Raw genomic sequence first — 22,220 nt, 5'->3', positions numbered from 1 at the left:
TATAGTTCTATAGATCTTGCTAGAGTGCAACCTTGCTTAACAGTGATTTATTAGATACTTCCTAAGATCTTCAGAGTGACTGAGAGATGATGTATGCTGATACCGCCCGAGATTGATGATTTACCCGATCTAGGTACCTCAAGCTTCAGGCGCGGAATAACAAAAGTATTAAGAAGGGAGAGAAAAAAAGAGAGAGAAAAGGAAAAAGAAATAAAACAAAACCAAAGTACCAGAGCCAATGCTATACTGCACCCGAAAAGGCATTTCCTACCCATCACGATATACAAAACACCCAGAAACGACCTAAAAACACCCAGCAGAAAAAGCAATATGACGACATCCAGGTGCTGAGGTAGTTCTAGATAAGGTAATCGGAGCCACGATGGTGCGTAGACCTTCCGTATGGGACGAGAGTGCTAATGCATGACTAGCACCGCCATATAAACGATGAAGATCTCCCCGCATTCTGCACTCCGCATTTTCCCCGGATCTTGAATACTGCCGTCTCTGTCCGAAAAGGGAAGGTTTGGGCTCTTTCAGGTTCCATGGGGGTTTTCCCGGGTCCTTTTTTCTTTGCATTTACTTTGTAGGACGCAGGGATGGTGAGGGAGTAAGTGCCATGTCTTGCTCTTTGCATGGCTGCGTCGGGGGTGCGGGGTTGTTGTATAAATTAATGGACATTTCCACTGTCTAGATAGGAATTTCTGAGGTATCAGAAGTGGATAAAGTTACAGAGATTGGGAGCAGTATCTGACAATCATGGCTCTCCTAGCCCATCTATTGATACTATATGCATCATGTCTCACTCTCGTCCCCGCCCTAACCCTCAATCCCTTCCCCAATAAACCGCGAGTCTTCGTCCTCTCGGACATCTCCAATGAACCGGATGACGCCCAGTCACTCGTCCGATACCTCACATACAGTAACCAGTTCCAGACGGAGGGCATCGTGGCCACGACATCAACCTGGATGAAGAACGAAACTGACCCAGAGGCCATGTACGACATCATCGATGCATATGAGAAGGTCGTCGACAATCTGAATCACCATGCGCCAGCGGATTCCCAGTACCCATCTGCAGAACATATGCGGAGTCTAGTCCGTGCAGGGTCTCCGGTATATCCCCTAAGGTTCTCATGACCCCACTTCACATCTACTAACAGTACCAACAGCTCTTCGGTATGGCCGCCCTAGCCCCCAACGTCACCTTCAGCGCCGGGGCCGAACTCCTCCTCGACCGCATTCAAGCCACAACAAACAGCAGCTCCCCTCTCTGGGTCCTCGCCTGGGGCGGCACCAACGTCCTCGCGCAAGCCCTCGTCAAACTCCACAAGGACAACTCCCCAGAAAAAGCTGCCGCCCTCCGACAGAACCTCCGCATCTACACCATCTCCGACCAGGACGACACAGGCGCCTGGCTGCGCCAACAGTGGCCAGACCTGTTTTGGATCAACTCCATCCACGGCTGGAACCAGTACAGCATGTCCACCTGGGTCGGGATATCGGGCGATGAATTCTACGGTGTCGACAAGGGCGGCCCAAACAGCACCCTGGTAAGCAAGGCCTGGATCAAAGAGAACCTCCAAATCGGGACCTTGGGTGCCGCATACCCGGACGTGGCGTTTACCATGGAAGGAGATACACCGTCATTTCTTTATCTCATCCAGAATGGACTGGGGGTGTCGGAGCACCCCGAATATGGGTCATGGGGCGGTCGATATCAGTTGGTGACTCCCAATCAACATGGGCTAGGTTTCCGACATTATGCGGACGTGCAGGACCAGGTGGTGGGTCTTAATGGTGATACGTTCAAGTCGAATAAGGCGACAATTTGGCGGTGGCGAGATGCATATCAGCATGATTTTGCGGCGCGCATGCGCTGGACGCTGACCGATGATGTGACGAAGGCCAATCACCATCCTCTTGTGAAAGTTAATGGGAGTTCGGGCTTGGAGCCGGTCGATGTTTATGGGGTTGCTGGCTCGGAGGTTATTGTAGATGCTGGCGAGTCAGTAGATCCGGATGGGGACGAGTTGACCTTCAACTGGATTTATTATCCTGAGCCCAGTACCCTCAACGGGGCCCCGGATGTGAACGTTACAACTTTTGGGTCGCGTGGTGAACGTGCCAGGCTGCCGGTTCCGGTTATCAATAGGACCTGCGAAGTAGGTATCGAGCATTGTGATCTGTTCCATTTCATTCTGGAGGTTAAGGATTCGGGCTCGCCGCCGTTGACTACCTATCGTAGGATCTTGCTGCATGTTACTAAGTCTGGCTCCCAGTAGCCCCGGGCACACATTGCTATACACTATAGATGAATGATACGAGTTTGATTGTTCTTTAGCGAGATGATATGCTCGTGAGTGAGTGTAGCATTGGTATCGTGTATCAGTGATACCGATAACGTAAGAGTAGTCCCAACACCTAACGCCGTTCGATATATTATATACCCAATTTCAGGCCATACAGGAGGATCCCATAGTTGTCATTATTTTCTCAGATCATCGGATGACACGCGTTCCAAACCCGCTTCTCCGTCCAGGTTCTCACTAAATAGCATCTTCGGATTGAACGCCAGCGATCCTCTCGGCACGAAAGTCGATACCAAGACCAGTCCTGATATTATCGTGAATTGGACCGATGCGACATTCTGTATGGCTGCATATATATTGCCCCCATTCTCGGATCCTCCGGTGTCGCTGTATACGCGGTCAATGTAGCTTCCAAGGATCGGCGATGTGATGGCGTAGATGATGATATATGTCGAGTACAAGAAAGCCATCACCGCACCCAGCGCAGAGACATTTCGCGTCTTCGATTCGACGCGTGCTAACGTGGCTTGGATATATGCTGCCAACGAGACATCGCCAGCCGCCCAGCCAAACGAAATCGGAATAAATGTAGCTGCCGCCATCCAGGCAGCGCTAGCTTGCGTCTGTGGCCGCCAGAATGGTAAGTACCATGTTATGAGGAGCATGACGGCATCTAATCGAAGCCAGGGAACCGGTGTTGTCACCAGATTCGTGAAAAGGATAACGAACAGGGCGCCGAGAAGCTCCCCTAAATTTGATCCCCCCACGATAATCTGCGACCAAGCTGCATTACCCAGGTATCGACGGGCGATTGCGGGTGCTACCGCATTTTCCAGGTAGCGATGAGCATACAGCGCAACGGAATACCCTGGAACCAGCCAGATAAACTTGCGCGAGGTAAAGATAATCCGACCACCGGTCCAGATTGATTCAACAAACAGCCAGAACCCAATAGTGACCGCTTTAATATACGAAGGCTGGCGTTCTAATACCGGCGTATCGTGGCTGCGGAATGTTTCGTCGGTGAGGAAGAACCAGGAGATAGCGGCGAGTGCGAAACAAATCGGGGTGATCAAGAAAGAATAGTTGTTCCCAAAAAATGGGATCAAGGCTAACGCCGTACAAAACGCACCACCCGTACCGGACACCTCGTAGAATATGTGCACTAAGGCATCGAGATGACGTAGTTTCTTAACATTTCCCCCGACAATATCGCGCGGAATAACACGGCGCATCAGTTCGACCATGCCATAGGCAATTCCTGCGACACAGTAGACTGGGATCATGCCATCGGTGTTGTACCGGCCGTAGTAATGGAAATCATGGTCAGGGTGGTGGTCGCGAAAGCTTGCTGGTGCAAATGTACCCCCAGTGCTTGCATCGATGATGAGGAGAAGGGCACTGAAGAGCCCGAATACTAACACTGCACTGGAGAGCACAATGCGAGAGGGGAATCTCCGAATGAGCGGGGCGATCAAAATGGATCCGATACACTGGCAGGCTTGATTGAGGCCCACCATGAGCCCAACTCTTTGAAAAGTCTTTGCGGATGTCTTCGCCCGCATCGCATCATAGTCGTAGCGATTAGTTGCAAGGGCCACAATTGAGCCGTTAAATGCCTCTAGGCCAAACTTGTAGATCATAATCCCCAAGATGTAGAAGGCCACATTGCGTCTCTCGCGTGGGGTGAAAGCGTACCAGCCGTCCCGAACAGCATCGACGAAAAATGGCGCCATAGCTTTAGCTATTCCATGGTACTATGAAGACATCGCGACTCCCAAGGGAAGATCGCCAGCAACGACCTGAGACCGTCGCGACCATATAAGTCACCATGTTGTAGAGGAACACCTGGGTTCATCTCACCACCCATTGTGGCTGTAATTATCAAGCGTTCTTGAGTCAGCCCGGTCGTATTTACAACTTGGCTGCAGGTTCCGGAACAAATCCGAAGGCGACGTTAGGGCACGTTGCAAGGGGCCGACAGCAGCAAAGAGTGTGATGGCTTGAGATTTAATCATGGCGTTATGCATATTAGAATCAGGCACCGGGCGAGCAAAAAGCAAGTAGGTCTTGGCCAACAATGTCAGGGAATCGAATCACGCTTTCGGACCACGTGCTGGGTGATCCAAGAACAGCTAGTCTCCTTGCCTAGCCGGCCTGAGCTTTCAGGGGTTCCATACGATAGTTCCAAGTCCTCTCTTATCCCAATCGATGTCAAATACACGATCACGGTTAAACCTAAACGGTTCCAATTGCAAGGTTCCATTGTTGACGGGAGATACCACAATGACTTCAGTTCCACCAGGCCACTGGTCCGGATTTCCTACATACACACGCAACCCGACTGGACCTCTTTCCCACCAGATGACCTCTTCTATTGTGTCTAGATCTCATATCCACTTTTTTTTAATTGCATTCAATTGTGATATGTTACATTATTTCCGGCTTTGGTCCATGGGTATCACCTGACTCTTGTCACTCCCCATGCACCAAATTGCTAGCAGAAGCCACAGGTGATGTATATCATTACAAAACCGTGCATAATTCCAAAGAAGGACTACTACCTGAATTTACAATAATAACTGCGATGTAACCGGTAGTTTGCTAGGAGCCTGAGATAGCTTAGAGGTGTGATTGAATTACATTATCACCATGTGTTGTAACAGTGGTCCCTCAACCACGGGCTACCTTCTCTTCTCATTGTCTACTCCCAATCGGTACCTGGAAGTTACACCCCTGCCCCATTCTCCGTGTGAATCAAGAGTTCCACGTGTTTATACGTGGCCAAGGGCTGGTACCCTCGTTCGAAACGACCTGTCAGTAATCATTGAGGCTCCTGGTTTATTGGCTGTTACTGCTGTTTTTTTTCCCACTTAGTCAACCTCTCCTCGGCTCGCTACAATTGTGCAACGCGATAATAATGAGCTGCGTACCCTGGAACTGGTTCGCCAGTATACAGATGTTCCTGTAATATCAGCGCAATGAATATGGAGGATAGCATTCCGTCCAATAGATATTGTCTTAGTCCGGGAGCTCTGACCATATTAATCCAAATTCAGTGTCTTGGAGCGAATTCCGGGTTTCACGGTAATGGAGGTAGTGTGTGGGAGCAGAGCTTCTCTCGCCAAAATAAAGCCTCAAGCTTCCAGTGTAAGGTTTTGTTCAGGAACTGGCAAAAGTTCCTAATGGCTCTGGAGGCCTTCAGTCGTTGACGTCTACGGGCGATCTTTTTCACGTCCAGCCTCTTGGCCGTGGACCATTTGAATCCACAGAAGTGTTTCTCGGAGCATACCAGGATGAAGAGGCGCCTCTTATTCACTAGACAGATCCCCTTAGCATGTCAGTGTTATCACATATCGATTGCAGCCTCTCCAGCATCATACTGCATCCGAATATAGACGTTCTTGCCGATGTGATTGACTGGGAAATGACCGCTTTCTTTCCCGGGGTGGGAAGAGTATTTGTGCCATCAATGGACCGAATAGCAAATGCTTGTTGACGGGACAGCATGCTGATTAGACACTCAGCAGTATATAACACCATAATATTTAAAATCTGAACATATACGACTAATATTCGATATTGGTTGCGTTCCACAGGGGTGCTAGGCCATGCTCGTTGCGATCGGATTCGTCACGGTATTCGTAACCGATATATATACAGTACGAATCCACATGCTCTCTTGTTGTTCTTAAGTCAACTTCACTTCCGGGGTGTAATTAAATCGCCAGGAGGTTCATCGGCCTTTTTTGTTGGGCAGTATTCTGAATCAATCTTTTCGTTACCCACACGATGTTGGAGTTACGTAGCAGCACGAGGCCACCGCAGATGATGGTGCCATATCACGGGATTTGCTGTTCAGGTGGACGTCGGGTGGAGTCCCTCTCAATGCTAACAGTAATGGCTTCGTATTATCTGAATATCACTTGTGCGATGACGACATATTTGAACACATGTCGGCGTTTAGAGCACGAATTCAAGAAAGACGATATCTTGGAAAGTTGTATGCGTTGGCTCCCGATAAGAATTCGCTTATTAAACTCCGCTTCGCGTGAACCCTCCTTTCTCTATTGTTGTCCTTTATCTCCCCCGCCATGCGAAACACCGCGCCACCTGCAAGATGACGGAATTTGAGAACCTAGCTCAAGATCGACCAGGATGGGGGAAATCATATGACTCGAGGCAATGCCAATCGTAGCCGACGATCCCTTTAGCCCTACTTTTTGGTCGATGTTTGTCTGCGGGATGGATGCGTTAGTTATGTGGGGTCGGAACAGTCAGCTGCCAGAACACAACACAACATTGAGGGATATTGAAAGACAGCACCAGAGAACATCTTGTTGATTTTTTCAGATACAGACCTTTGTTGATGTGTTATATTTGATTTTGTCTTGTATTTATTTATTTCTTCATAAAACAACAACAAAGACAAAGTAAGAGAAAAGGATGGAACGAAGCAAGTCTCATTCGTCATGAAACTAGTGCTGTATCAATTTCTTTGGACTGCGCCTCCATGTGGGTTTTTGGCAAAGGTTCCAAATTAGTCGTTTGCCTGAATACTCGATCACCCAATCAAGGATTGTGCCCAAGGAACTTGTAGCCTTCTTCCCCATAGTAGAAGCCTTTTACTGGCTGAACCATGCCCAATAGTGGAACGAGAGCGTTTCGGAGTTACGCCAGCCGAGACCAGGAATGCTTCCCACGTGAGATTCCTACAGAGCAGCTCCTGTGCTCCATCCTGTACGGTGTGCAGATCTCCGAGTTTAAACATCAACACGAAGGGAGATTGCCCTGCGATAGTATTTACTATCTACCCCAAAGATACTTCACCCAACCAGTGTGTGACAGGCGGACCACGAGTACCGGTGAGGTACCATGGTCCCTTACCATGTCCACCGCCTTCCCTGGGGAACTAATATGGCACTAGATGGATTATCGTTTCTTCATTTTTTTTTTGTGTTTAGATTTTGATTACCCCGGATTCCTCCCTGGTTCACTGGCGTGTGACGGCTCACCGACTTTATTTAATCCTTTATCATCCTCCCACATCCCACCCGAGTCCATTTCTTCTTTTCTTCCCTAGCTATGGGGTGGCGTTATCCCCGTATAGTCATCGGTTGAGATCTTATCTCGCGGGTCGTGACGGAATTCCCTGACCTGAGAAAAGGAGGGAGACTGCCGCGTCTTCGAGTTAGATACTATCCTTGCCCTAATTTTTATTATTTATTGCTTTACTATTGAGAAACGCTGTACGACACTTGCGTCACGAATTCGGTTCCCTACAGCTGGTCATTGCTGGGATATCCGGGGCAGATTACAGAATTAGTTGCTGGCCCCACCGATACATTTGATTTCACGCGAACATCTAAACATTTTCGTTGCAGCAAAAATGGCGGCCACAGAAGCAACAGCTGGTGAACACGCAGAGGCTAGTTCCCAAAGACCATCCTCAGGTCGCTGGTGGAAAAGAGTATTGAATCCATCGTCTGCCGATGATGTGGAGCTCAATCAAGACAACATTAACTATCGCTCCAAGTCAACCTTGGGAATTCTCAGCGACAAGGAAACTGATGAAGTACCTGGTATGTCCTGCAGTCAGTGCGCCCCGATAGTTTGAGCACCTACTGACAGGCTCTAGGAACCGTCCTTCTGCTATCGTCAAACCGCAATGAGCCATTGGGGCTGAGGCATCAGCCGCAGCGCACATCCCGCTCGTCCCTCCCATCTCCATATCCCCCGTCGCGTTCATCTTCGCGTACCTCAGCAAAAGGTCGGCCGTCTAAGAAGAAGACCGCGGATGGGCAGATCGTCTTGGACCCACAGCCTGACGATTCAATGAACGACCCGTTAAACTGGCCGGTCTGGCGTCGAGATGCCGCACTGTTATCGCTGGGCTTCTATTGTCTGATGGGAGGTGGAATGACAACGATCCTGGCTGCTGGTTTCTCGCAGGTCGCGGATACCTATGGCGTGTCCACTCAACAGGTGGCCTACACCACAGGCCTGTATATGTTGGGCCTCGGAGTGGGATCCGTCATCATGTCCCCGACCGCGATTCTGTATGGAAAACGGCCGGTCTACCTTCTCGGCGCCACACTTTTCGTTATCTCAGGCGTCTGGTGTGCCCTCTCTCCCAATTACCCCAGTCTTGTCGTTGCCCGCGTTTTCCAAGGAATCGCGGTGAGTCCGGTGGAGTGTCTACCCTCCGCGACCATTGCCGAGATTTACTTTTTACACGAACGGGCCTACCGAGTTGGGATTTATACCCTTCTCCTCTTGGGAGGGAAGAATTTGATCCCTTTGGTGAGTGCGGCCATTATCGGCAACTTGGGCTGGCGTTGGGTGTTCTGGGTTGTTGCTATTGTGGTGGGGGCTTGCCTGGTCTTGTTGTTTTTCTTTGTCCCGGAAACATTCTGGGATCGTACCCCTCGCCCCCGCGCGCGCAAACGTCCGCATTTGTATCGGAGCGTGTCAGACCTGGTCTCTCAGGGCATTCGCGGGCGCCCGACACATGTACAGCGACTTGAAGATGATATTCCGGAGACTAACACGAACTCCGCGCTGCCCAAGAAGTCCAAGAAGGGCCATGTTGGATTCGTAGAGGACCATGATGCGGAAGCTCATTCTCCTGACGAAAAGGACGCAGCAGCAGACCATGACCGGGATTCGATCGCGCCGGATGCTCCAGGCGAGGATCATGTACACTTCGCCCACAACGCCGATCCGGAGAAGGCCGATGGGTTTCTCCAGCCCCCTGCCCCGGTCGCTCCTGGCCCCGAGCGTCCATCCGATCTGGGAGTTGGTCGCCAGGCTGCCATATCTCCGGCTCGCAGCGATTCGCTTGATCCCGGCGCCCCGACGAATGGATCGATGCATTATACGAATTGGCTTCGGGAGCGACCCCAGATGCCGTATCTACACTATCTCCGGGTTTGGAACGGTCGAATCAACCATGACAACTGGATACGAGTGGCCGTGCGCCCGTTCATTCTATTTGCCTACCCAGCCGTGCTGTGGTCGGCAGTTGTTTACGCGCTCTCGGTCGGGTGGTTGATTGTCCTATCCGAGTCTGTCGCCAAAGTCTACGAAACACGAGACACTTACAACTTCACCGCCCTGCAAGTTGGACTCGTGTACATCTCGCCGTTTGTGGGAGGCTTACTAGGGACCGCCGTGGCCGGAAAGGTCTCCGATGTGATTGTCCGATACATGACCCGGCGTAATGGCGGCGTCTACGAACCCGAGTTTCGGCTGGTGATGGCGATCCCCATCGCATTATCGACCACGGCGGGACTGATGGGATTCGGATGGAGCGCCGAGGAGAAGAATGCATGGATTGTGCCCACAATCTTTTTCGGCTTGGTTTCGTTTGGATGCTGCCTAGGTAGCACGACCTCCATCACGTTCTGCGTCGATAGTTATCGCCAATATGCTGGTGAAGCCTTGGTAACTCTGAACTGGAGCAAAAGTGAGTTCCCTCCCTATCATTTCATTGTTATCCTCCCCCGGACACCGGCAACTAATAGCCGTTTCTAGATGTATTCCACGGACTGGTCTTCTCGTTATTCATTGTCGACTGGCTGAACGGGCAAGGCTCTCAGACCGTGTATTTGGCCCTGGGTGGGATTCAATTGGGATGCCTTCTCTTTACAATCCCCATGTATATTTATGGCAAGCGACTTCGGATGTGGACCGTCCGGAAACGCCTGATGGAGAAATGGTAGATACAGTGCTCGAGGTTGTACTACCTTTCGGAGCAACCTTTGATGAGTTATGATTGGACGTATGTGTCATGGACGTTCCAGTATATATGCATCGTTACGTGCCTGCATCGTCATGATGTGCATTATAGATGTCGAGCTAGTATGTATATAGTATAGAGTGCAATCAACTTTATCTGTCTGAAACTGCCTTGGGGCGAGTCACATGATCGACGGTGCATTACGAAGCTGGAACGACGTAATGGACTGGGCCATGGACACCGCCGCTAATCAGCGGGATTCTAGAACGCTTAGTCACGGCTTGTGACAGGTGCCCCGCCTCAGGCAGCGATCGAGAGGGACTCGAGGATATAAAAACAAGACCGAATCCAAGCGAGGGGACTCAATGGGGACCGATCACCGCTGATCAATCACCGGTACAAACATCAGCCAGTGGAATTGGCAAGCTCGATTGCATTTAAATCGAATCGTGCATGCATGACGGGGCTTCCTAGGGATGGCGCGGAGCTCAGCGATGGAGCGGCAGGGCTAGAGGTGCCAAACGCGTCGATCAGGACGTTTAACTGGTGGCACATCAGACCGAAAACCGGGAGGCCTGGAACTGCAGGCTCCACCCCTACCCGACGCAGCCTAGTGGCGCCCTGCAGGTGATCCAGTGAGAAAACAAGCTGGTCGTATGTCGTTTCATCATCTTCCTCCACTGCCCTGCCTGGTCCCCAGTCATCAGTCATCAGAATCGTGACTTCAGTTCCGGGGCGCCGCCCATCTGAGATCGCATGGGTCTTACGTTTTTCCTCCCCTTGCCGTGCCAATGGTTGCGTACAGGTACCTCCAATCAGCCGGCGTCGCGGGGAACCAGACCAGCATCAAGCTCGGATTGCCATAAAATTTGGTATCCCCAAGTGGATGATGTCGCCCTCTCTAACCCTTGTCATTTGTGCGATCCCCCATCGCCACCGACCCAGCAAAAACTCTCCATATGAGGCAACGAATGTCCCTTCTTTTTTCGATTTCTTTTGTTCCCTTACTGTGGGATTGTACCCTTCAGCCACGACGCTTGCTCCATCTGCTGTCCGCCTTGGCACATGCCACGGCCTGCATATTAAACCGGTTTCCTGTCTGGGACATTATTCATAAAACTCATTTTAGACTCCCGGTTTCAGCCCTTGTTTACTCTCTTTTTTTTTTTTTTTATTCCCTGGTCTTTCCGCCCTTTCCCCCTCCCATCCTCACAATTTAGGCTCTTTTCTTGCGCCACACCGAGTCCAACCAACAACAGTTCTGTCCTCAGAGAAGGGACTGACGATGGAGTGCGACTGAAGCCGTCAAACGATTAAACCTCTTTGCGCACTTTCTCCCTCCCTCGTTCCGGCCGTTATCTCGCTCTTGGCAACCATGGAATCCAGTCACAGGGGCGAAGACCACAATACCGGTCGCAGAGTTCGTGAGCTCTATCGCTACTTCCAACCGGAACGAGTCCTCAATGGGAACCGGACCTCCAGCAGCAATAGCTCGCCCTTTTCAACCTCGGCTCCAATCCAGGATTCGTCTCTGGTTACCCCTCCGTCGCCGTCGATCTCTTCGCAACCACCGTTACCCGGCCCCGTCGGTGCAGCATCTGCAGTTGTGCCAGAGGAGGCCTTGGTCCTAGGTAATCCCAATACAACGTTGACGTCCTTCGCGCAGCTAGCAGCGTTGCGTCTTGACGTCGAGCGTGTGTTGATTAGGTACGTGGAATCTGCTCCGTTCTTGACTGAACTGCCTTTATTAATCACTGTGCTGTCTAGTGTCTCGGATCGTAACTCACAATTCATCCTGGCACAGTCAACGCGGTCGTCCTCTACACCAAGCAAGTCTGATTTGCCAGGAGATGGAATATGGAACGGCTGCAGCACAATTTCTGCCGAGGCATGGAAGATGTGTGCGGTATGTCTCATTCGTCGGAAACACCAAGCTCACTCGCTAATTAGGCCGCTTCTCGTGTAGGCCACAGTAGCGCTCGGCCCTTCGAAAAGAGACGAAGGCCAGTGCAAGTTCCTCGTCATTGACGATCTAAGCCAGGATGACGAATACAAGGGCCTTTCGTTTGTGCGTGAGAAGCCCAACTTCCGATTCTACGCAGGAACTCCTTTGACAACGGAGACCAATATCAATATCGGCTGTCTCTTTGTCCTGGATACTAAACCCCATGACGGACTGACCGACACGGACAAGGAGACGATGAAAACATTGAGTGTGCTTATCATGGACTATTTGCGAGTGAGCCGTCAAGCTTCCGAGGGGAGACGTGCCACTCGGCTATCTCGGGGTCTCAGCTGTTTTGTTGAGGGTAGTTCCAGCCTGGTGGATACACACCCTTCGTATGCGGGAAGCTTCGCCGCGGCACCGGGCACGCCCCAATCTTCCAATTTGAGGGCGAACCACCTCTCGGTGGGTTCCCTCAACAGTTTCGAACTCCCGTCCCGGCGATCTCAGAGCAGTGATGCCCGTTCGATTAGTTCCATGTCAGAGGGTCGGGGCGATTCCGGCTTGTCGCCACTTCCAGATTGGTGGTCGGGTAATCGGGGGAATCACCGGCTGGAGGAAACCCATGGTAACTCTTGGGCCTTCAAGCGTGCAGCAAATCTGCTGCGTGAGAGTCTTGAGCTCGGCGGTGATGGCGGTGTGATTTTCTTGGAGGCAGGCAATACACCAATGCTCGATATGGAGAGCGGTAGCGACTGTTCTGCAGAAAACAGCTCGCCGGCTCCCGTATTAGCTATCTCGACAAACGACGAACCGTTCGCGCCGGGACCTGGTAGCTCCAATCTCTACCCAGCATCGAACTTCGATAGCAGTTTTCTGCATCAGCTGCTCCGGCGCTATTCGAAAGGAAAGCTATGGTCCTTCCACCGAGATGGGCTACTCTCCAGCTCTGACGACGAAAAGCCTTCCCGGAGTCGTTCTCGAGCCACCAAGACTTCCGAAATAGGCAGGGGTACGGGAAAGAAGCGGAAGTCCCTGGAAAACTCCATGTTGAACCTCTACTTTCCCAACGCAACTCAGGTTCTCTTCGTGCCTTTATGGAACGCCGCCAATTCTCAATGGTTTTCTGGTTGCTTTTGTTGGAATACGGTTGAAACCCGCGTCTTCAATTCCTCCGTGGAGCTGAGCTCTGTCCTTGGGTTTGGATCTTCCATCATGGCAGAATATAGCCGGGTGGAATCGCTTATTTCTGACCGTCAGAAGGGCGACTTTATCGGCAGTATTTCGTAAGTATATCCTCACTATCTTTAGTCTTGTAGGTCGGCTATTGATTGGTATCTCTTGCACAGGCACGAATTGCGTAGTCCCCTGCACGGTATCTTGGCAGCGGCTGAGTTTCTGGGAGGGACGAAACTGGATGACTTTCAGGGCTCGCTCCTGGAAACTATCGATGCATGCGGTCGGACCTTACTGGATACGATGAACCAGGTCCTGGATTACAGCAAGATTGTCTCTTTGGAGAAGTCATGGCGTCATTTCAAGCGAGATAGAACAGTACCATCCGATTATCGGGCGCTCGATCGGCTATCAGCTCATTTGGACACGTATGTATCAACAGACCTAGCCCTTTTAACTGAGGAAGTCGTGGAAGGGGTGTGTCTGGGGCATGCGTACGGTCAGAAGTCCACTATCTCATCTGATCAACCTGTTGTGGTGTCGCCCGTGGAGGACCCAAGCCACAAAAGCAACCTCTCACACCCTCAGCCTGCAGTCGATGTCGTCGTAAACATTGCACAGAATGATTGGGTCTATCAGACCCAACCAGGAGCTTTGCGGCGCATTATCATGAATGTGTTCGGCAACGCCATGAAATATACAGATTCGGGTCGGGTGTCTGTGCGACTCGAGGTGACCGAGGCTGAGGGTCGTTATCGCCGGTCAGGCATGGAGGAGTTGGTGACCCTCGTTGTTTCGGATACCGGCAAAGGCATTTCAGAGGAGTTTTTGCGCGGTCGCCTGTACACTCCATTTGCTCAAGAGGATACGTTGGCCGTGGGAACTGGTCTAGGGCTGTCTATTGTCCGGAGTCTCGTGAAATCGTTGAATGGTCGCATCGACGTGAATAGCACGCCCGGCGAGGGGACTACTGTGAAGGTCACCTTGCCTTTCTTGCGACCGGATGTCGAAGATATCGCCGAGGACCCGCTCACCCCACGGTCACCATCTGTAAAGGAAAAGGACAGCCCCACCGAAAGCCGTCTCTTACGGGACAACCACGCGGGGAGACGGGTTGCCATCGCCGGCGTGGAGCCAGATGAGATAGCAGGCCATCCTTGGTGGCCTATTATTATTCGTTATTTGACTGAGTGGTACGGCCTCGAGCTTGCCTCCTGGTCGTCTCGGACACCTGTCGATATCGTGTTATCTGATGGAGCCGCTTCAGCTGCGGATCTGAAGAAGCAGTTTGTAACCAGAGTTCCAGCTCTTCTCCTTCTCTGCGACAAATCCATCGACCGAACTACTAAGCTAAAAGAGTGCTCTTCTCTGGCCAGCGTAGTAAATATCATCCGCCCGCCATGCGGCCCACACAAACTTGCTCGAAGCATCCGGAAATGCTTTGATTCACAAGCTGACAGCATCCCGACCACGAAGTCCATTGTCCTTCCGGACCGCCCCAAGTTCTTCCCCGATGGCAAAGGCGGTTTTGAGCCTGAGTTCTCCGATGATATGGCAGAGTTAACACCAGGCGCCACGAGCAGTTCGGGCGCATCATCATCTCTTGGATCAGCACACTCCCCAACACATAGTGAAATCCCGGAAAACCTTCCTACCATCATGTCTCCATCTTCCTCAGTACGGGATCCCTCGCCGTCCCGAATCAAGGAACCGGAGCCCACGCCCCAGCGCCTCGCACGTGTCCTTGTCGTGGACGACAACTCCATCAACCTCAATCTCATGTTGACCTTTATGAAAAAACGCAATTTGGCTACGTTGGATGCGGCTGAGAATGGTAAAGTAGCTGTTGACGCCGTGGAAAGGCTTCAACAAGGCTATGACCTGATTTTCATGGGTAGGTTCCCTTTGTCCTTTGTACCTGTTTCCTTGGCTGCACAATTACACAGATCCTAATTCAGATGAATAGATATCTCGATGCCCGTGATGAACGGCTTTGAAGCTACGCGGGCTATTAGAGCCATCGAGAGAGAACGCGACTGTTGTACACCTGCGACGATCATTGCCCTGACTGGGCTCAGCAGCTCGCGCGACGAGTCGGAAGCCCTTACTTCTGGCGTCGATCTGTTCCTCACGAAACCGGTTTCATTCAAGGAAGTCTCACGACTCCTGGAGGAATGGGCAGAAAAAGGCCTAGGAGACCGGCATAGACTGCCGACTCTGAATTGATTTACACTTTGCATTTGTTTTACATCCATCATAGGTGGCTGGTCTGTTTATTGGATGTGGATATGTTCTTAGATCTGTCGCGAGTGATACCCTTTGCATGATGATAATACACGAGTCATATGTTCTTGCGCAGCTGTATTGCTTTTAGTAGACATCTCGGAGCGGCGTTATATACTTCATCCTGGCATATTTGTCTTTCAAACTCTAGATATGTTTCCGCTTATTTTTTTTGCAGCGCCACTGAATGATTTATCCTAGAAGTCTCAAGCAAGAGGTTTCAGAAGTTGAGCATCTGCCATGAAGGAAACCTGTTCAACCGGTTTAGAGAACAATATTAGTTCTACAATCAATCTAGCAAATAATTGTTTCACTAACATCCAAGAGCCAAAATAATACACTACAGTTCCACTAGACTAAAAAGCATCTAGCGGTATCTGGACCAAATGCTGTCTTCCTTTACCAGATATCTTACTATCCGAACGGCAGTACTCGAGTCTTAAAACTACAATAGAACATCTCAAAATCATCCAAGGTATCATTCATAAAGCGTAGAAATTAAAGTAATCTATCGAGGATATCATAGGACATATGCAAATATGCCATGTCATCAGACGAAAGGTATTGAAAAGGCAACACATGGAGATGGATGACGGCTAGTAGCGCTCAATAAGCCACGTTCTTCTGGCGGTTTCGTCCATGGCGAGTAGACGTTTACTCTCGATGCGCTTGACGCTGGTGTAGTTGCTGACGACGGTTTCGCCGATGACGCTCTGCAGGGCGGAGTCTGCCGCCAGGGCGTCTAGACTTTGGGTGAGAGATTTGGGGAGTTGGGTTGTGATACCCAGGGCTTCGCGCTCGGCGGGGGGTAACTTGGCAGCGTCGTCTATTTTGGTTTCGTTAGTTTTGTTCGGATCCCTGTACTGGTGCTTGTGGTATGGTGGGTTGGGGAGGAACTTACGGATACAGTCCTTCACGGTCAGAGGGAGGTTCTCCGTCACGCCGAGATAACCGGCAGAGAGGAAGGCGGCGATCGCGAAGTACGTATTGGCCAGTCCATCGAGCGTCTTGATCTCCCAGTGGCCCGGGGAGATCTTGCGGATCGGCGTTTCACGGTTCTGCGTGCCCCATGTGACCCATTCGCTGCCGGCCCAGAGCCCTGACTTAACGCGGTCGTAACTCACGTCCTGTGACAGAGTGAATGCTGCCAAGGCTGGGTAGTGGCGCATAACGCCGGCGAGGAAGGCGTCTTCGTGAGTGGCGGGAGCGATGGAGACGTGAGCGTGGGATGCCGAGCCCGCGGCGTTGGTAAGCGGACGGGGGTGGAGCGTAGCGCGGAGGCCGTGCTGCTCGGCCACATAGGTGACGACTTGGCGGGCTTTCAGCAGAGTGTCAACTGCGGCGATGGGCGAGCCTGGGGGCAGGATAAACTCAAATTGGCCCGGGGCCGACTCGGCGTGGAATTGTTCCAGGTGGATGCCCGTGGATGCGAGGGCCTCGACAATCTCCTCCAGCAAGGGGACCATCTTCCGAGTGTCGGTGGTCATTTGAGACCAGGAGTGGTTCCGGACCGCGGGCACATAGTCGGTCTCGCCCGCATCATTGGTGGTGGGTTTCAGAAGAATGACTTCAATCTCAAAGCCGCAAGTCACCTCGATACCGTGCTCGCGCAGGCTGTTCGTAACCCGTTGCAGGGTCGTCCGAGGACACCCGGGGAGTGGGGCGCCTTCCTCCGTCTTCCAGTAGGTCATCACGGTGGCACTCTTCGAGTCGATTCCCACATTGCGGCGAAGACTGGACAGGTCTGGCTCCATGTAGAATTGGCCCGTCACTGACCCTCCCGGCGCAATACTATCATCTTGCAGCATCAGTTGGGTGCAGAGGCAAATGCCAACCCGCCGTTGCTTGCGCACGATCTTGGCAAACTCCGCGACAGGGAACATCCGAACTCGGGTGGTATTAGTGTAGTCAATAAATTGCATCCAGATATACTTGACATCGGGATTACCCCGCATGAATGCATCGAGAGTAGCGGTCGACGAGGCGGTCACGGAGTTCGCCGAAACCGGTGCCTCGTAAGCGAGCTTCTCATTCAGACTGTACGCACGGTTGGAGTTGTGGAAGAGAATGTCTGCGGCCGCCTGTTTCGCCTGGTCGACGGTAAAATCGCCGTGGTGAACATAATCGACGAAGACCTTCTCCATCACGTCGCGGAACTGCTTATTGGCCAAGTAGAAGGTTTCCGGGAAGAAATGACCGTCGGTACTCCACAACAAACGTGTGGTGGGCACGATGTCCAGACTCTCGCGCAGAATGGATTCCTGCGCATCGCGGCTCACCATAGGGAAAACCTCTCCCAGGTCCAGGTAGACATTGGGGTATACACACGCCAGATATCCGGCTTCGCGCGTGTAAGGATACGAAGAGTGCAGCAATACGAAATCTACTTGCGGGTACTGAGCGATTAATGACTGCAGGTGGGCCGGGTTGGCGAGCACTAGGTCGATGTCGTTGTCGCCCAGTCCGGTGTGCAGCTGCAACGGTTTGTTGGGGGCCGATGCGGTGGCGGCTTTAGCCGACTGCAGGAGACTGAGCGTCTGACGTACGACCCAGTCATTCAGCCGCTTGTCTTCCACCCGGTACGCAGACCCCTGTCCTTGGCCAACTGTACGCGCGAATGACTCTAGCAGAAGGGTATCATCGTTGTCCTCGGTAGCTTGGACGTTAAGCCCAGTTCGGTAGCAAATCACCGATTTGAACCCCACCACTGCGGGGTCTGCGATCGCCTTGTCGATACGTTGCTTAAAGCCCTCACGGAACTGCTCCCACCGCTCCCGCAGCACCGAGACGTCTCCTTGCTGGGGCCGGGCGTCATCCCGCATCAGGGTGGAAATTGTTTCAGCGGCCAATGTCTCGATCCGCACAATCCGTTTGGTCTGCGATGTGGTGAAGCGGTCATGCCATTCGTAGGATTCAATATCTTGGTCGGTGAGTAGATCGTCGAGAAGTAAAGTATGTGTGCCCTGTAGACACTCGCGAATCAGGCCGTCATAGTCGCGCTGTACCCGTGCGTCGCGTGCCGCCTTGACATGATCCCAGTCGGAGGAGGCACAGCGGTAGAGTGCGGCGAGCTGTGTGGCGGCGCGGTGTAATGGTAATGTAGAGGGGGCATTGCGCAGAGCGGATCCCTGAGCTTCTGACGTGATCTGTTCAAACGGATATTTGGCGTAATTGCAGGCCTGGTCCCGCTTCAGGAGGTTATGGGCATGGTTATCAATGAGGGGATGGGTTTGAATCCATGATTGAAGGGAGGTGAGATCCATGATTGGAGTCAGGATAGATTGATTATTATGATTAGGTAGAGTTAAGAGAAAGAACGTCGTAATTAAGAGATCAATAATAGTATGTTCATCACAGAGTAGGTCTGAAGTTGTATGGCAGGCAGAGTAGTCACCCGGACAGAAGATCGCGAAGTATATAAACGACCCGACCCAGGGAAGATCGATAGCACCAGAAGCGAGAGAAAAAAAAATCGAACAAAAATAGAAAATCGAAAAAAGCAGTAGATGCTTACCCAAAGAGGCAGTTCGTCAGTTTCCGAGTGTCGATCAAGTCGTCGAGATGGTCGGAATTGATCAGGCACGCAAGGCGCGATGTGACAATATCGGAGATGTTACCTCAAAAAGCATGCTTAATACAGGGTCGGAGACAAGAAATTCAGTCCCGGCATGATTGGCAGGAAACTCGACCTGACACAGGGGAGACAAATCATGCCAATCCCAAGGCGGAAGACTCGACGACCGTGAACTGGTGTGGAATCAAATCAAATCATCAATCATAGAGGGAGAAGATAGAGAGACCAGCGGGAGTGGATGAAAAAGAAGATCAAACCAAATCCATCGATGATCACTGGATCGCTCGTGCACTATGCCGCATCAGGCAATCTCTACGAGCAACGGCAAGTTTCCAATGCGGCAAAGTGCCGACTTTTTTGCCCAGTTGGATCACACTAACTCAACTTAGATGCTCCTCGGATCCCGCTAGACTCCATCCAGTAATTAGTGCCTGTTCGGAGCTGGACTCCGACCGCCCATAGTTTCCATTTTATATTAATTATTATACTCCGATCCAGTATATATTTATGCCTGAGGTCCGTGCCTAATTCCTTCCACGGTGGATCAGTGAATGTGAATGCATGAAGTTTCTCGATTAGACTACCTAGAGCAGTTAAACACCGTCCAGAAAGGACACCTAGCCTGCCTGTGCATACGATAATACCTTCTGTTATGCCTACTAATACTGTCCCTCGATCGTAAGAGTTCCCGTCTTCGTCACCAGATACTCATTCACGGCGACCTCCTTTCCACTTTCCTTACCATACCCGGACTCCTTGATGCCTCCGAACGGAGACTCCGCGGCGGACGAGTTACCCGTGTTCATACCAATCATGCCGGCGTCCAGGTTCTCTAGTAACCTCCACATGCGGTCAATGTTCTTGGTGAACGCGTAACTTGCCAGTCCCATGCTAGTGTCATTGGCCAGCTGCACTGCCTCTTCCTCCGTTTCAAATTTATAGAGGGCAGCGATAGGCGCAAAGGTCTCCTCCCGGGACACCAACATGTCCTTAGTCATGCCCGTCAGGATCGTGGGCTCAAAGAAATACCCCTTGGTATCTGTGACCTTATTCCCTCCCAGAATCACATCAGCCCCGAGTCGACGGGCGTCTTCGACCTGGCTGAGCGCCTTGTCAATGCTCCGAGGAGTGGTCACGGGACCCATCGTCGTGCCCTCTTTGGCACCATGACCCACGACCAACTTCTGCGTACGCTCCTTGAGCAACTGCGCAAAGCGATCATAGACGCCCGCCTGGACGTACACCCGGTTGGCCGTGATACACGCCTGTCCAGCATGCCGCCACTTCAACGCCATGAGTTGATCCAACGCCTGGTCCAGATTAGCGTCATCGAACACCAAGAACGGACAGTTCCCGCCCAGCTCCAGGGTCAACTTCTTCAGTCCATGCGCACAGTGGGACGCAATCAATTTCCCGACCCGTGTAGAGCCCGTGAAGGTCACCTTCTTCACCAACGGATGCTTACACAACGCCTCACTCAACGACGGCGTATTCTCCAGATCCGTCGTCAGCACGTTAAACACGCCCGCCGGGAAACCTGCTTTCTGCGCCAGATGCGCCAACACCAGCGCTGACAGCGGCGTCTCGGGACTCGGCTTCACGATCATCGTGCACCCTGCCGCGAACGCCGCGCCCGCCTTGCGCAGAACCATCGCGATGGGGAAGTTCCAGGGCACCAAGGCAGCCGCCACGCCAATCGGCTGCTTGACCGTGAACACGCGGCGATTCGGCGCCGAGGGCACGCTAATGCTGCCGTGGATACGCTCGGCCTCGCCAGCGAACCACCAAGTAAACCCGGTCGCATAGTCGATCTCTCCGTAGGACTCGGCCAGCGGCTTGCCCGTCTCGTGCGTGAGGATCTTGGCGAGGTCGGGTTTGGCTTCCCGGATGAGCGCGTCCCATTTCATGAGCCATTGCGCTCGCTGGCGGGGGTTGCTTTTCTTGTATTGCTCGAAGGCGGCGTGTGCGGCTTCCACGGCTGATGGAACGTCTTCGGCGCTGTTGGTGGGACAACTGGCCCACGCCAGGTCGGTTCCGGGGTCTTCACATCACACATGTCAGTGGCCAGGGTCGCGTAGCTACGTAGGCTGGTTATCAGGTACCGTACCGATGACCTCAAAACGCTTTCCACTCTTCGACTGAACCCAGCTGTCACCGACGAAGGAGTCAAAGTGCAGCAGACTGGGGTCGTTCAGCTATCAATCGTGCATTAGTTGTTATCCGATCGCGCGCAGAGGAGCATATACCTCGAACGGCAGTTTGTACTGGGTAGCCATGATGCAATGTTATGTCTGTACAGCTGACCCTGTGGATTGTGTAGTTCCAGAGAGATAAATACTGGAGGAAAAGAAAGGTGGAAAGCTTTGCGACACATCTCCAAATTTATAAGCATCGCGATGCTGTTGAACCCCGCAGCGCAACCCCTCTTTGGAGTTCCCTCGGCAGTGTGGCACCATCCAAAGTTCATGAAAGTAATGATAGCAGGTTATCTTTATACCTCAGTATAGTCATCATACGAAAGAACATAATGTGAGAATAAGAACCAAAATAAAGTTATGCTAAATTATCGTCTGTCTCCCGTCACCTCTCCTATATATATAATTGTGAGCTCTAGTGTATGCTCAGCTCCCGCGGCGGGAGGGACCCTGCGTAACTCAACTCGGTGCCTTGTCTATGAACACTAGTAATCTGGTCTAAATAACTAACTAGAAGGTTTCTTAGATCTGCGATACATATTCTTAATAATTAATTTGGTATTCGACACTAGTATCATTCTGAATGCTGGGGATTTATTCCCTACTCTACTAGTACTCATGTATCCTTACCTAGTCGACAGGCTTTCTATCCTGAATCGTGGATCTTCCGTTACAATAATACTGCACCCCCATGAAAAGACCGAGGACACAGTTTGATGCGATCCCTTAGGCCGCATAAGCGCCGAGTAGAGATCCAGAATGCTGGTCTGCAGAACTTTATACTCTTAGGTGTAGATTGAGTTTTCGCAGTAGTATGAAACTACCGATTCATATCGGTGAGTAGAATTCCAACATGGACTTCACTGGAACTTGTTTTATCGTTGGTAGGCAAGAGGTGGCCGCTTTTAATATCAAGGGCATATCATGCTTAGGGACCCACCGACGGAACGAACCAGTTCGGCTTTTGATCTACAAGCCGTATTGACTCTTTCCA

General features: G+C 51.7%; 6 protein-coding genes across 6 annotated transcripts; 3 read left to right on the top strand and 3 right to left on the bottom strand.

The window, feature by feature from the left end:
* The first annotated feature begins 880 nt into the window (after window positions 1-880).
* Window positions 881-2,387, top strand: BDV37DRAFT_222400 (uncharacterized protein). Its single transcript, XM_032080193.1, has one exon. It carries the CDS (start codon window positions 1,182-1,184, stop codon window positions 2,283-2,285), a length of 1,104 nt encoding a protein of 367 aa, XP_031945055.1. The 5' UTR covers window positions 881-1,181; the 3' UTR covers window positions 2,286-2,387.
* On the bottom strand, window positions 2,387-4,222 carry BDV37DRAFT_222379 (major facilitator superfamily domain-containing protein). Its single transcript, XM_032080192.1, has 2 exons — window positions 4,176-4,222; window positions 2,387-4,114 (listed from the first exon to the last, which is right to left on the bottom strand). Exon 2 carries the CDS (start codon window positions 4,046-4,048, stop codon window positions 2,489-2,491), a length of 1,560 nt encoding a protein of 519 aa, XP_031945054.1. The 5' UTR covers window positions 4,049-4,114; window positions 4,176-4,222; the 3' UTR covers window positions 2,387-2,488.
* Window positions 4,223-7,028: 2,806 nt separating this feature from the next.
* BDV37DRAFT_240023 (putative MFS transporter) lies at window positions 7,029-10,220 on the top strand. Its single transcript, XM_032081027.1, has 3 exons — window positions 7,029-7,894; window positions 7,951-9,780; window positions 9,849-10,220. Exons 1-3 carry the CDS (start codon window positions 7,702-7,704, stop codon window positions 10,034-10,036), a joined length of 2,211 nt encoding a protein of 736 aa, XP_031945053.1. The 5' UTR covers window positions 7,029-7,701; the 3' UTR covers window positions 10,037-10,220.
* Window positions 10,221-11,096: 876 nt separating this feature from the next.
* Window positions 11,097-15,770, top strand: BDV37DRAFT_222289 (putative sensor histidine kinase/response regulator). Its single transcript, XM_032080191.1, has 5 exons — window positions 11,097-11,760; window positions 11,821-11,959; window positions 12,020-13,284; window positions 13,348-15,068; window positions 15,141-15,770. The coding sequence occupies exons 1-5, from the start codon at window positions 11,429-11,431 to the stop codon at window positions 15,398-15,400; spliced, it is 3,717 nt and encodes a 1,238-aa protein (XP_031945052.1). The 5' UTR covers window positions 11,097-11,428; the 3' UTR covers window positions 15,401-15,770.
* A 161-nt stretch (window positions 15,771-15,931) lies between these two features.
* fluG (extracellular developmental signal biosynthesis protein FluG) lies at window positions 15,932-19,251 on the bottom strand. Its single transcript, XM_032080190.1, has 2 exons — window positions 16,359-19,251; window positions 15,932-16,283 (listed from the first exon to the last, which is right to left on the bottom strand). The coding sequence occupies exons 1-2, from the start codon at window positions 18,718-18,720 to the stop codon at window positions 16,054-16,056; spliced, it is 2,592 nt and encodes an 863-aa protein (XP_031945051.1). The 5' UTR covers window positions 18,721-19,251; the 3' UTR covers window positions 15,932-16,053.
* Window positions 19,252-19,583: 332 nt separating this feature from the next.
* BDV37DRAFT_297370 (NAD-dependent succinate-semialdehyde dehydrogenase) lies at window positions 19,584-21,307 on the bottom strand (the record flags this gene model as incomplete). The annotated part of the gene is made up of 3 exons (XM_032090313.1): window positions 19,584-21,072; window positions 21,139-21,226; window positions 21,278-21,307. The coding sequence occupies 3 exons, from the start codon at window positions 21,305-21,307 to the stop codon at window positions 19,691-19,693; spliced, it is 1,500 nt and encodes a 499-aa protein (XP_031945050.1). The 3' UTR covers window positions 19,584-19,690.
* Window positions 21,308-22,220: the final 913 nt, after the last annotated feature.

This window comes from Aspergillus pseudonomiae (assembly GCF_009193645.1).
Source record: "Aspergillus pseudonomiae strain CBS 119388 unplaced genomic scaffold BDV37scaffold_9, whole genome shotgun sequence".
Lineage (NCBI taxonomy): Eukaryota > Fungi > Ascomycota > Eurotiomycetes > Eurotiales > Aspergillaceae > Aspergillus > Aspergillus pseudonomiae.
This window is presented reverse-complemented; position numbering and strand designations above follow the sequence as displayed.

Bases quoted from the DNA above. Each gene is read 5' to 3' on its own strand.
- BDV37DRAFT_222400 (XM_032080193.1), top strand. From the start codon at position 1,182: ATGGCCGCCCTAGCCCCCAACGTCACCTTCAGCGCCGGGGCCGAACTC.
- BDV37DRAFT_222379 (XM_032080192.1), bottom strand. From the start codon at position 4,048: ATGGCGCCATTTTTCGTCGATGCTGTTCGGGACGGCTGGTACGCTTTC.
- BDV37DRAFT_240023 (XM_032081027.1), top strand. From the start codon at position 7,702: ATGGCGGCCACAGAAGCAACAGCTGGTGAACACGCAGAGGCTAGTTCC. The intron at 7,895-7,950 runs GTATGTCCTGCA...GACAGGCTCTAG, and splicing joins GGAAACTGATGAAGTACCTG to GAACCGTCCTTCTGCTATCG. The intron at 9,781-9,848 runs GTGAGTTCCCTC...AGCCGTTTCTAG, and splicing joins AACTCTGAACTGGAGCAAAA to ATGTATTCCACGGACTGGTC.
- BDV37DRAFT_222289 (XM_032080191.1), top strand. From the start codon at position 11,429: ATGGAATCCAGTCACAGGGGCGAAGACCACAATACCGGTCGCAGAGTT. The intron at 13,285-13,347 runs GTAAGTATATCC...TCTCTTGCACAG, and splicing joins GACTTTATCGGCAGTATTTC to GCACGAATTGCGTAGTCCCC. The intron at 15,069-15,140 runs GTAGGTTCCCTT...TCAGATGAATAG, and splicing joins CTATGACCTGATTTTCATGG to ATATCTCGATGCCCGTGATG.
- fluG (XM_032080190.1), bottom strand. From the start codon at position 18,720: ATGGATCTCACCTCCCTTCAATCATGGATTCAAACCCATCCCCTCATT. The intron at 16,284-16,358 runs GTAAGTTCCTCC...AAACCAAAATAG, and splicing joins GACCGTGAAGGACTGTATCC to ACGACGCTGCCAAGTTACCC.